At 39.9% G+C, this 13,916-nt stretch overlaps 2 protein-coding genes across 11 annotated transcripts in view; one reads left to right on the top strand and one right to left on the bottom strand.

The window, feature by feature from the left end:
* The window catches only part of UBE2B (ubiquitin conjugating enzyme E2 B), a 14,865-nt gene extending 10,744 nt beyond the window's left edge, over positions 1–4,121 (bottom strand). Inside the window, exons 1-3 of the mRNA XM_045794693.2 lie at positions 3,963–4,121; positions 1,760–1,840; positions 87–112 (exon numbers count right to left, since the gene is read on the bottom strand). Of these exons, the coding sequence (XP_045650649.1) occupies positions 87–112; positions 1,760–1,840; positions 3,963–4,006 (151 nt within the window). The 5' untranslated portion in view covers positions 4,007–4,121. The remainder of the gene's footprint in view (positions 1–86; positions 113–1,759; positions 1,841–3,962) is intronic.
* The window catches only part of CDKL3 (cyclin dependent kinase like 3), an 82,760-nt gene continuing 72,636 nt past the window's right edge, over positions 3,793–13,916 (top strand). For 4 of the 10 annotated variants that reach the window (XM_087862271.1, XM_045794687.2, XM_045794688.2 and 1 more), the window contains exon 1: positions 6,441–7,251. In XM_087862271.1, coding sequence (XP_087718397.1) covers positions 7,063–7,251 — 189 coding nt within the window. In that variant the 5' untranslated portion in view covers positions 6,441–7,062. Of the gene's footprint in view, positions 3,949–4,176; positions 4,580–6,139; positions 6,294–6,440; positions 7,252–13,916 lie in introns of those variants that run through there. The other 6 variants (XM_045794690.2, XM_087862270.1, XM_087862269.1 and 3 more) reach the window with 6 other exon arrangements.

The raw sequence follows: 13,916 nt of genomic DNA on the forward strand, positions 1-13,916 counted from the left end.
TTAAGTTAGATATGTTGGTGTGTTACAATTTCCTATTTAAAAGCAATGGCCTAATACTACAGAAAACATAATTGAGAATGACTTACCATCTTCAAAGGGTGTCCCTTCTGGTCTGAAAACAAGAAGATTTCTGATTAAAAAATGTTTCATTCTGCCTTTTCCTCAACAAGAAGATTTCTGATTAAAAAATGTTTCATTCTGCCTTTTCCTCATTTTTTTTTTTTTTTTAAGTAGGCTCCAGGCGCAGTGCAGAGCCCAACATGGGGCCCAACACTAAGACCGTGAGATCCAAGAGCTGAACTGAGATCAAGAATCGGCTGCCCAACCAACTGAGCCATCCAGGTGCCCATTTTCCTGATTTTTAAGAGTGGAAAGGATAAACTCAAACAGAGAATGAGGGGCTTATTTTAATGATTTGTGGAGTTTTAAAGATATTGTTTAGTATCATCTTAGCCCTAGATTTTTATAGATGTAGGCATAAAGTAACTATTTTCTAGATGTAGGCATAAAGTAACTATTTTCTAAGTTTTCATTTTAGGGGGGTTTTAGAAAAAAACCAACCCCCCGCAAAAGCTCATAATTTTAGTACACCAACAATTCAGTTCATAAATACCAACCAGTCATTTTGTAAATGTATATTAAGAGAAAAAAAAACATATTTTCAATTTACATCAATAAGATGGAAATAGCCTTCAAAGATAATTGTAACACCAAACCAAAGTGTCCTGCTTCCCAACAGAGCAACAGCTCTTGTTCAAAACATCTGGACAGAATTGATGTAACCAAGAAAACCACTTTCTTTTGCTCAAATCTTTTCCCTGTCTCCATATCCCAATTTCATCTTTCCTAAGCAGCACCATCAAGTTTAATTATTTCTTGCAAGGCACATTCAAGATCTCAAAGCATGTTAGCCTGAATTTAATATAATCTCTTTAGAATAAACTACACTAATTTTTTCACTAGTATTTAACACAGACTCATAACTAATTCAATGGCAACTCAGAATTCTGTTTATGAAGGTGCTCCTTAAAAGTTTTACTGCAAAATCCTAGTTTTAAAAAGTGTGGGGAAAAAAAGATCAAGTCCAGAAAAACAGAAGAAAAGGCTTAAGGAAATTTTAAATCAAGCAGCATATATGTGGGGCACCTAGGTGGCTCAGTTTGTTAAGGAGCCAACTCTTGATTTGGGCTCAGGTCATGATCTTTGGGTTGTGAGACTGTACTCCATGTTGGGCTTGACACTGACTGTGGAGCCTGCTTGAGATTCTCTCTCTCTCTGCCCCTCTGCTTCCACCCCCAACCCATCTCTCTTAAAAAAAAAAAAAAAATACATATATATATATATATATACACACACACACGATATATACGCAATATATATAATGTGTTTAACATTTTTCGTTAATTCTTGCCACACTGGAAGCTGACTATTTTTTATTCTTAGTTTTTTTACAGTTCCAAAAGAATGCAAGCATAAACATTTGCTTAGTACATTTTATTTTGTACAAAATAATTTACCTTTTCTTGTTTAGTTTCAAATGAAATTTTTAATCAGGTAAAACCCAAAGTGATTACAAAATCATAGGCAGTAACACCAACACAAATCAATTTTAGTTAACAACAAAAACACTTCGCAGAATTTTTTCAAAATTTATTTTGCAGTTTCTGTACGAGCCCCCAATTCCACTTCAGCCTCTTTGCCCAGTGAATACATTCACTTTTCTTAAAGTATCACTATACCTATCATTTGTTATACTCACCCAAATATAACTGCATTCCACTGCATAATGTTGTTTTCAGACGGTGCGCCACTGACACCCACAGGTGGGTCCTCTTGCAATCTAGAAATCCAGAGCAGTAATTTTCAAAGTTGAACATTAAGGTCACTACAAAGGCCAAAGAGAACCCTTATGGGCTATTCTACCTACTTTCACACAAACTAAATCGTTTCCTTGTTCTTGTGCTGAGGTGGAATAAACCATACAACTTAAGAAAAAAAATCAACCACGTATATACTTATTAAATACCTCTCCAAATTGTCTAAAATTCCAAAGAGCTTTGGAGTCATCACTCTGAATATGAAGGTTAAGATGTATCTTCAAAAAGTGATGCGTACAGACTGCCATCAACGACAAAAATTAAAAGCCTGAAATGCAAAAAATATTTTCACAGACCATCTTTTTTGCTGCTGCAAACATGCAAAGACGGTCTGTGTGAGTCCAAAGGACAGCCACCTGTGCAACATGGCCACCCCCCCAAAGGACCCTCAAGGCAAACACTAAATGACTAAAAACACTTATATTGGATTTAATTAGCAAACTAGTTTTAGGCAGGAGAGTTTTATCCTATTTGCTTCAATTAGCAGTAGCTTTTAAAATAATCAAGCCTCAGTTATGTTTTTTTCATCAGTCCCTTTAAAGATCTGCGCTACAGCTCAATCTACCTCTCCTATCAGGAGACTCCATACAAAGCTACCTTCCAACATTGTCATAATCAAATTCTCATAACCTGAAGACCTTTGGAAAACCACCAAAGGTGCCATGTGTTCAACTCAGAATTTAACAGAGATGGGCAGTAAGAAACCAGAGTAACAATGGACGCAAACTGGAAGTTTTATTATTTGGCTTTCACTCATCGGAGCTAACGTGAAATTTGATTTTAACCTTTAGCAGACAACTTTTGCACCAAACAGAGCATCTCCTTGTGAAGACTACCATTTCAAAAGAAAAATAAACGACACATTTTATACAAAGATATCTATATGTAGTGACTATCATAGGATATTTTGAAATTAGGCTACATAAAAATAGTTCTTTTCATTCAACCTCAAACACATTAAGCCACGATGACCAGAAGCCTTTAAAGAATTATGCTTCGTCTCGCCCACCAAAGGTAAACGGCTACATTACGAATATATTCAATAATAAACCGCCCAAAGCCCAAAACAATGGCTTCCAAATGCCTCACCTATGGCTTTATAATGGCGAAGTTGAAAGGTTACTTCCCGAGCAGGTAACCTAAGTTTTTATACTAGATATTTTGTCTCTATCAGCGCAGATGTCCCCAGGGGGGAAAAAAAACACTTAAAAATGTGCAGTGGATCGTAATGCTAAGTTTTCTCATCTCCCCCCCACCCCCGGTACCTCCAAGTATTCAATCATAGGTAAACAACTGAAAAAGTCACTTCCTCCTCACTAACCCGAACACCTCCTAACAAAACCCTATTTTACAAAAAGGGGCCGAGGGAGTATCAGGTTAGCGCCAGTCTCAAGGAAGGAATTTTTCCAGACTTCGGAGGCTATAGATAGGGCTTTAGACACCAGGCCACAGAGCTGAGTTCCAAAAGGCACTGGCAGCCCGGGCTGCCAGCCCGAATCCCAGGTCTCTAAGCCAGTTCTCAAGGTCCTTTCGGGCGGGCGAGGGAGAGTCAGGTTTCGGAAGATGGGTTAACAACCTCCGGACCTCGCGCTGCAGACCCCACCCTCGCTGCAGAAAGAATGAGAAGGGGGGGGGGGCGCTTTTCGCCTCAACCCTGCCCCTCAGCGAAGACCGCAGGACCATCCAGCAAAACTGGTGCAGCAAGCAGAGAAAAAGATTCTGCAAGGGTTTGCTTTTGGGGGACAGGGACCGGGCACGACAGGGCGCAGGGTTGGAGGGATGAGGCTTGAGCTCTAGGGCCAAACGTCGGGCAGCTGACCCAAATGGGCAGCGGAAAATCCTAGGACAGACCATGGCCATCTTTTTACTTTTGGGGGAGGGGGTATCGAAATTTCTTACGTCGGAAGAGTGAGCAATCAAGGATGAGGGAGTGCGAACGGGGGCTAAGACTGGGCTTCCGTCGGTACCGCTGGGCCCATAGTCGGCCCTCTTAGCGTTATGAGAGGAAGGTGTCCCGGATCCCCGCCCTGCAGCCCCACAGCTATGGGGAGGAGCCGTCATCAAGGCGAAGGTGAGGGCCCTTACCGCTTGAAATCCCGCATGAGCCTCCTCCGGGCCGGAGTCGACATGCTCCCCAGCTGCCCCGCGGTCAGTCTGAAAGAAAAGAGTCCCGCGCAGCCCCCCCACCCCCCGGCGCGGCGGCCGAATCACTGTGGGTCACCGCCGCCGCCGAGGCTGCACAAACAACCCTGCAATGACGTCTCCCTCCGCCGCCTCCAGATCCCTCCGCCCTCCGCCAGTACCACAGAGTGAGGGGTGCGGGAGAAGGGCACGGGGCGTTTGAGAGCTCGTTGTGGGAGCTTCTGAGCAGGGTTCTATCCATTTTGGCTTCCTGATCTAATCGATAAGGTAATGTTCTCTGTTCTCAGTCTGGAGATTGTGGATTAAGAGACCCCGAAAGCGAAACGCCATCCTGTGTCTCCCCCTTTCAGTAGTTTAAACTCGACCGGGTGGGGACAGAGAGACGCATCCGGGGCCAGAGATTTCAGGGAAAGGAGGTGGGATGACGTAAGATCACGTGACTGCCGGCGGCGTTGTCAACAATCCACCCCTGAGGGGGAGGGGACGAAGTATCTAGAACCACGTGTCCCTATGACGAGTTAGAACAGATCACGTGGGAGCGTCGCTTAAATCTCAGTCAGGTCTGTGGAGCGAGTGATTAAATTTATGGGGCTGAGGGGAGGAGAGGCCTTTACTAGTTTTCCCTCCAGTTTGTTTCATGAACTGGGTCGGCGGTCCTGGCGGAAGCAAAAGCGTGTTTTGCTTCTTAGTCTTTAAAACAGAGCCAAAAATAATACAGATTTAAAATCCTTTTTGGTTGGTTCAAGGGCTTATCAAATCTGGTACGTGGGGCAGAGTGAGGGAACCTCCATTTTTTATAATAAGTGCAGCATTGAAATACTATGGCCCACACCAAGTAAAATTCCCTGAACCTCTTCCATAAGGCCATCAAATAGCCTGTATGTGCATTACGCTGGGGTTTCCAGGGTTGGAAATTACGGGGACAAAAAGGAATGGTATAGAGATTGTCTTAAGGTTTGTTGACTATTTGTATGTTATTACAGAATCTTATATTAACGTGGGTCTGCTCTCATTTGAGGATTGGTGTCAAAATGTCAAAAGTCAATGGATTTGGCTAAGATGGGGTACATGGAGATGAAATCGCAAAGCATTTAGAAGGGTGGTTGGTTGTCAAGAAAGCCTACAAATATGACTCGGATGTCGGGAAGAGATTTTGCAGACGAGGGGTGGGGTTATATATCTAACCTGGATAACTCATTTCAGGTTTTCTACACCAGCAAGTAAGGTGCAATGGGCCTGAGATGTCGCCCACCAGGGAGCTCAGAGGTGTTGATGTAGTCCGAGGAGATTCTGACATTTCCTTGAGTTCCCTCCTTCCATTGCCTTTGATTCCTGGCCTCAGGGCTTTAATGGTTTGGAGGACTCTGAGGGCTTTATAGCCTTCTGGGTGATTCTTCAGCCCAAGGTGAAATGGGACCATTGCACAAAGTTGCCCATAGTTTCATGGAAACTGGAAGAGTTAATTTCCCCCACTTTCTTGCTACCTCCTTTTCTTGAAACCCTGATTCTGTCTTTTGCTTTTATAACTGGCTTTGGGATCAAGTTAGCCAAGCCTAACTCTTGATAGGTTCTGCGATGCATTCACAAATGAGATTCTGTAAGTTAAAAGCTGAATATTCTCATTGTTTTGTCTTCCTGCTGTACGGATCCTAAATCTCTCCAGTATGTAGCTAAGGATGAAGACATACAGGTTGGTTCATATGCAGTGAAATGCTAAAGAAACTCATAGTTTATGGAGGCTGTCAGGTCAGCAGAACCCCATTGTAGTTCTTGAGCAATTAGTTAATGGCTCCCCCCCCCCCCTGCTGTGCCCTTGTATGTCAGGACATGTTGGTATGTCTACCGAACGCTTTTGTTTCCCAAAGACGGTGTTTTTAAAAAGGAATATTACGAGTTCGGAAAAAAGAATTAAAAGTATATAGCAGGTGTTCAAGAAACATTCTTGATTTAAGAACCGTTTCAACCCCATTTAAGGATGAATGTCGACAGCTGAGGTCCAACTCAGGTCTATGGAATATTAATATAACTAGGTAACTTAGACGACTATAATTACACAAGACTTCCTTGGAAGACTTGTTTTACAAGATGTCTCTATTTAATGACTCCAGCCATCCTTTTAGGACCCAGCACCAGCGGCAGAAGTTCTTTGGCCTGGAGGCATCTAAGAAGCAGGTCGGGCAAGCTTCCGCCTCTGTTGCCCCTCCCTAGAAGACATGCAGACTCTCGGTGCAGTAAAATGTGGATCCTACCCCACCTCTACTCAAAACCAACCTTGTGAGTTGGTCTCAATCCAAATATTCCCCACCCCAACCCCAAGAAAGGTTTCACTTAGCACCCACCGGGAACTTGTTTTCACCATTTCTCATTTTCTCTTCCGGGTCGGGCCGAGTGCGCCCGATGTTCCGGTCTTGCGCAGTAGGCCCCGAGCGCGAGGTCAGCGGCACCGTTGCCATGGTAGTGGGCTGCCTGGCGCTTCAGGGGCTGGCAAGCTAAGTATGGTCGGTGTCCAGTTGTTCCGCCAGGACTGCGCGGAGCCAGGCCGGCGGGACAGCAAAATGGGCTGAGACATCGTCGGCTGACCGGAGGAGGTCGATTGCGGGGCAGGGGGCGCAACACTGGTCCGGGACCCTAAGACGTCTGGTTTGAGGAACCAGTGGGGCTGAGGTTTTCTTGGGTCGGGGGCCTGATCTGTAGGCGACTGCGGTATTTCGGGAACCCCATAGTTGAGGGGCGTATGACAGGAAGTGTGCGGACACCATTCCTGATGGATAGGTGACGTGTAGTGAGGGAATCTTAAATCTGAGTGTGCACGGGAATGACCGAGACAGCAGGAAGCTCCCTAACTTCTGGTGAGAGCTGGAGCCCCACGAGGACACCGTACTGCCTAGATGGCAGAGTTCCGGAGGACAAACAAGTGTCTGGAAAAGATTAATATTTTCCATGTTTACGTATTTTAAAATATGGGTTTATTGTGGAAGTGCATTGTTCAGCTTGTATAAATAAATGTACAAATGTTTAACTGTTTTTTTTTTTTTTAATTTTTATGAAGAAGAATCCGGGCTTGAAAATGGAGATGTATGAAACCCTCGGAAAAGTGGGAGAAGGAAGTTATGGAACAGTGATGAAGTGTAAACATAAGGATACTGGGCAGATAGTGGCCATTAAGATATTTTATGAGAAACCAGAAAAGTCTATCAACAAAATTGCAACGAGAGAAATAAAGTTTTTAAAGGTTTGCTTCTTTTACCTTAATTGCTGTAAGTCAAAAGAGGAACTGTTATGGAATAAAAAATTATATAAGGGATCTTTTAGTTAACAGATGTATTAAGACGTAGTGTAGAATAAGAAAGTGTGGTACCCTATCTTATTGTCTACATTTTGAAATTTTATAGTGATACAAGATATATATGCTTATATATAATGTAGCAAAGTTATGCCAAATATTATGAAATATTTATTCAGGAACAGTGAAAGCCAGTATCTGCTCTAAAGAACTTTTATTGTTTAATCAGAAGGATGGGAGGGCCCCTGAAAACAATACTGAATAAAAGTGACTCATAATAAATGCCAAGTGAGTAACACAAAGTCCAATTGGGTAGAGAAATTTTCTCGGAGGAAATGGGACATGCGTTTGGTCTTAAAGGATGTGCAGAATTAAGGCAGGAGGGAGAAACTATTGCATTCTAGGTTAGGGTTACAACATAAACTCAGAGATGTTCAAGCAGGACAAAGTACAGAGAGCAGAGACATTGATTGATCTGTAGAGTTTTTTGTACAGAAGTTGAAAGAAGTGAGATTAGAGAAGTAAACTGGAGTTAGGTTTTAAAGTCTTGTCTTAGAAGGACAAAATTTGATTTTGAAAGAGGTGGAAGGTTTCATATTAAAAATAAAGCAACTATATATAATAATCTAGCACTATTTTTTAGAATACGTTGGAAGAGTAAAAATAGGGAGGTCTCATATAAGTTTAATTCAAGAATCCTGGTAAATAACATGAGACCCTTGCTGGGTTGCAGCAATTTGAATTTAAAGTTAGAAAAGCAAAATTAAAATAGAATATATTGCAAAAGAAGACATGAAGTAATGTAGAAGGAAACAGAGGGAGACAAAGGAATTGCTGAAATTTAGTGACTGTTCTCACTGATGGAAATACGAAAGACCCAAACGAGAAATGGTCTGGGAACTAGTTCAGTTTTAGAAATGTTGAATTTGATGTGACAAGAATACATTTAAGTAAAGCTGACTAGTATGCTTTTATAGATGCAGTGAAAAATAGAAATTTGTGTTGGTATGACAGGTCATCCCAGGGGAAAGAACTCAGGAGTGTGAAGAAAGGAGCATTAGCATTCCTTGGGGACTGGGTACAAAACTAGTGATTAAAAAAATATTTAAATCTACATATTTTACTTATTAGAATATAGATGCTTTAAGGTTTATGACTTGACAACATAGTCTAGATGTTTTATGTGATGAAGAAAATACTTTTTCATTTTTATTTGATAAAAAAGCAATATTCCCCTCTTTTATAATTGAAGTATAATTAACATATAATGTTATATTAATTTCAGGTATACAATGTAGTGATTTGACATTTCTGTACATTACTGAGTGCTCACCATGATAAGTGTAGTCATCATCTGTCACCATGAAATGTTATTGACCATATTCCCTGTGCTGTACTTTTCATTTCTGTGACTTTTTAGCTTTATCCCTGGAAGTTTGTACCTCTTAATCCCCTTTTACCTATCTCACCCACCCACTCCCCTTATGCCCTCTAGCAACCACCAGTTTGTTTTCTGTATTTAAGAGTCTGTTTGATTTTTTTGTTTATTCATTTGTTTTGTGTTTTTTGGATTCCACGTATAAGTGAAGTCATATGGTATTTGTCTTTCTTTGACTAATTTCACTCATTGTAATACCTTCTAGGTCCATCCATGTTGTCTCAAATGTTAAGATCTCATTTTTGGGGTGGCACCTGACTGGCTCAGTCAGTAGAGCATGTGACTCTTGATCTCAGGCTTGTGACTTTGAGCCCCACGTTGGGTGTAGAGCTTACTTTAAAAAAAATCTAAAAAAAAAAAAAAAAAGAATCTCATTCCTTTTTATGGTTGAGTAATATTCCATTATATATATACACCATATCTTTTTTATCCATTTGTCTGTGAATGGATACTTAGGTTGCTTCCGTATCTTAGCTATTGTAAATAACACTGCAGTAAACATAGTAGTGCGTACATCTTTTTTTTTTTTTAATGATTTTTTATTATATTATGTTAGTCACCATACAGTACATCCCCGGTTTCCGATGTAAGGCTCGATGATTCATTAGTTGTGTATAACACCCAGTGCACCATGCAATACGTGCCCTCCTTACTACCCATCACCGGTCTATCCCATTCCCCCACCCCCCTCCCCTCTGAAGTCCTCAGTTTGTTTCTCATAGTCCATAGTCTCTCATGTTTCATTCCCCCTTCTGATTACCCCCCCTTTCTTTATCCCTTTATTCCCCTACCGATCATCCTAGTTCTTATGTTCCATAGATGAGAGAAATCATATGATAGTTGTCTTTCTCTGCTTGACTTATTTCACTTAGCATTATCTCCTCAAGTGCTGTCCATGTTGTAGCAAATGTTGAGAACTCGTTCTTTCTGATAGCTGAGTAATATTCCATCGTATATATGGACCACAACTTCTTTTTTTTTTTTTTTTTTTAAAGATTTTATTTATTTATTCGACAGAGATAGAGACAGCCAGCGAGAGAGGGAACACAAGCAGGGGGAGTGGGAGAGGAAGAAGCAGGCCCATAGCGGAGGAGCCCGACGTGGGGCTCGATCCCATAACGCCGGGATCACGCCCTGAGCCGAAGGCAGACGCCCAACCGCTGTGCCACCCAGGCGCCCCATGGACCACAACTTCTTAATCCAGTCATCTGTTGAAGGGCATCTCGGCTCCTTCCACAATTTAGCTATTGTGGACATTGCTGCTATGAACATTGGGGTGCATATGGCCCTTCTTTTCACTACGTCTGTATCTTTGGGGTAAATACCCAGTAGTGCAATGGCTGGATCATAGGGTAGCTCAATTTTTAACTTTTTAAGGGACCTCCACACTGTTTTCCAGAGTGGCTGTACCAACTTGCATTCCCACCAACAATGTAGGAGGGATCCCCTTTCTCCACATTCTCTCCAACAATTGTTGTTTCTTGCCTTGTCTATTTTTGCCATTCTAACTGGCGTAAGGTGGTATCTCAGTGTGGTTTTGATTTGAATTTCCTTGATGGCTAATGATTTTGAACATTTTTTCATGTGTCTGTTAGCCATTTGTATGTCTTCATTGGAAAAGTGTCTGTTCATATCTTCTGCCCATTTTTTGATTTGTTTATTTGTTTCTCGTGTATTGAGTTTGAGAAGTTCTTTGTAGATCTTGGATACCAGTCCTTTATCTGTAGTGTCATTTGCAAATATATTCTCCCATTCCGTGGGCTGCCTCTTAGTTTTTCTGACTGTTTCCTTGGCTGTTTAGAAACTTTTAATCTTGATGAAGTCCCATAAATTCATTTTATCTTTTGTTTCTCTTGCCTTTGGGGATGTGTCATGAAAAAGGTTGCTTTGGCCGATGTCGTAGAGGTTGTTGCCTATGTTCTCCTCTAGAATTTTGATGGATTCCTGTCTCACATCGAGGTCTTTCATCCATTTGGAGTTTATTTTTGTGTATGGTGTGAGATAGTGGTCAAGTTTCATTCTCTTGCATATAGCTGTCCAATTTTCCCAGCACCATTTATTGAAGAGACTGTCTTTTTCCCACCGGATGTTTTTTCCTGCTTTATCAAATAGCGTACATCTTTTTGAATTAGTGTTTTCACTTTATCTGGGCAAATACCCAGTAATGGAATTACTGGATCATGTGGTATTTCTGTTTCTAATTTTTTGGGCAACCGCCATGCTATTTTCCACAGTGACTTCTTCAATTTATAGCCACCCCCCAACAGTGCACAAGAGTTTCCTTTCCTCCATATTCTTGCCAACTCTTGTTGTTTTCTTGTCTTTTTAATATTAGCCATTCTGATTGGTGTGAGGTGATATCTCATTGTGGTTTTGGTTTGCATTTCCCTGCTGATGAGTGATGTTGAGCATCTTTTATGCGTCTGTTTGCCATCTGTATATCTCCTTTGGAAAAATGTCTATCCAGGTCCTTTGCCTATTTTTAAATAGTATTGTTTGTCTTTTTTAGTGTTGGGTTGTGTAAGTTCTTTATATATGTTGGATATTAAACCCTTATCCGATACATCATTTTTAAGTGTCTTCTCCCATTCAGTAGGTTGCCTTTTTGTTTTGTTGATGGTTTCCTTTGCTGTGCAAAAGCTTTTTATTTTGGTATAGTCCCAATAATTTATTTTTGCTTTTGTTTCCCTTGCCTGAGAACACAGATCCATAAACATATTGCTAAGGGAGATCTCTAAGAGATTACAGCCTAATGTTTTCTTTTAGGAGTTTTATGGTTTCAGGTCTCACATTTAGGTCTTTAAGCCATTTTGAGTTTATTTTTGTGTATGGTGTTAGAGAGTGGTGCAGTTTCATTTTTTTGCACGTAGCTGTCCAGTTTCCCCAATATTATTTATTGAAAAGACTGTCTCTTCGTGATTGTCTTGCCTCCTTTGTTGTCAATTAATTGACCATATAGGTGTGTTCTGTTCTTTTGATTTGTGGTCATGTTTTTATGCCACTTCTGTTTATCTGTGTGTTCCATTGATCTCTGTGTCCTGTTCTGTTTGCCTATGTGTCTATTTTTGTGCGCGTACCATACTATTTTGTTACTATAGCTTTGTAGTATATCTTGAAATCTCGGATTGTGATACTTCTAGCTTTGTTCTACTTTCTCAAGATTGCATTGACTATTGGAGGTCTTTTGTGATTCTATACAAATTTTAGGGTTATTTGTTTTAGTTCTGTGAAATTCTCTTCCTTCTTTGTTAGTTTATATTAGATATGATGGATCGATTTGTTTTTTAAATAAAATAAATACATTAGGCATTTATATATGTGGATTGTTGAAGTACTCTACTTTTAGACAGTGGAAAGAAAAGGTAAAGTCAGTAAAGATGTTATAATTTTGTGAGATGCCAGTCCTATCCCTCATCACCTAAAACACTGTAATACCGTAAGGCAATTGTTGTACAATTGTGAAATTGTGTTGTACAATAAGTGAAAATCTGATTAGATGGAGATCTTTTCCCAGGCAATATCTTTTGCTCTTTCTTCAACTCTGTTACATTTAAGCTGATTATTTTTTTCTACTTTATCATTTTGTAAAAACAACCAATATGTGGCAAGAACACAGAGATGAATTTAAAAATGTGCTTAACTATTACAACTGTTATGCAAACTGTTTTGAAACACCTTAACTATTTATTCTCATTGGCTTATTTATTTAGTTGGGTGTTTTTGTTTGTTTGTTTTATTTTTAAGTAGGCTCCACACTGGGCCTGAGATCAAGACCTGAGGTGAAATCAAGAGTCAGAAGCTTAACAAACCAAACCACCCAGTGGCCCTCGTTGGCTTATTTCTTATAGAATTTTTAGCTTGGTCTAATCTAATTCAACGAGAGAGAGTTCTTGGATTAATTCACATTTTTAGTCTAAAAATTTGCCATTATGGGGCGCCTGGGTGGCACAGCCGTTGGGTGTCTGCCTTCGGCTCAGGGCGTGATCCCGGCGTTCTGGGATCGAGCCCCACATCAGGCTCCTCCGCTATGAGCCTGCTTCTTCCTCTCCCACTCCCCCTGCCTGTGTTCCCTCTCTCGCTGGCTGTCTCTATCTCTGTCAAATAAATAAATAAAAAATCTTAAAAAAAAATAAAAATAAATAAAAATTTGCCATTATGACTTCATTTGAATTAAATTTTTATCTACTAGAATTTTATTAAATACATTAAAGTTAGAGTAATTAGTGACAATATCTGTAGCAAAGTTGTCCGGTAATGAAGGAAAACAAAAGTAAACAACTTGAAGAGTGGCAGTGGAGCATTTCTAGGAGTTTCATGGTTAATTTGAGAAAGCACCTAATTCTTTACCCTGGTGGATCTTCCATAATGCTTATTAACTCACGTTAACTCTTCATTGCTTTAGCCTTTAAAATAAAGGCAGGAGAGGGAACCAGTAATTTTCCTTAGTTGAAGGATTAGTAGTGTAATGTCCAAAAGCAGTCAGTTGTTTTTGCTGCTGCTAGCATGGTGTCACTGCAGCACTCTGGCATCTTGCCAACCAGGGAAATTGGGAGCAAAAATAGGAAGGGAATCTGGCGTTATATTCTGGCATATTTTTCTTTCAGTCATATTTTAAGGACTTTGGTCTATGTGTTAGTACAGATAAGTAGAAAAATTGATAATTGTGCTGTTAGAATAAAGACCAATATTTTTCATAAAAGTTTAATTTTCTAATGACTCTAACATTGAAAATATACCTCTCAATTTTTAGCCAAATGAATAAATGCTTTAAGTAATTTGAAAATGTTAAATATTTGAGAATTGGTAATAATTAAGTTAGTGTGTTAAAAAATAAAGTAAGCAGTATAAAATATTGAACCTCGTTTGTTTTCTAAGCTGATGAATGCCGTTTTTGACCTTTTGAAGTTATTTTAACACTGGTTGTTACTAGTTTAAAAAGATTTCTTATTACTTAGTAGAATATTATAGACAGTGAACAAAAAGGTATCCACAAATAATTGTATATTTTTGTGAAGTTCTATGACTATAAATTGTTATTTCACATATCTGTAAAGTTTCTGCATATTTTGATACTCTTTTGTTCCAGTATAATTAATTAATTTATAATATCCACCTAGAACTTATGTTTCACTCTTGAGAGTTGAGGATCAAACTAAGAAAATTCTTTGAATTCAGA

Source organism: Ursus americanus, chromosome 5 (genome assembly GCF_024610735.1).
Source record: "Ursus americanus isolate L20-20 chromosome 5, mUrsAme1.1.p, whole genome shotgun sequence".
Taxonomy (NCBI): domain Eukaryota; kingdom Metazoa; phylum Chordata; class Mammalia; order Carnivora; family Ursidae; genus Ursus; species Ursus americanus.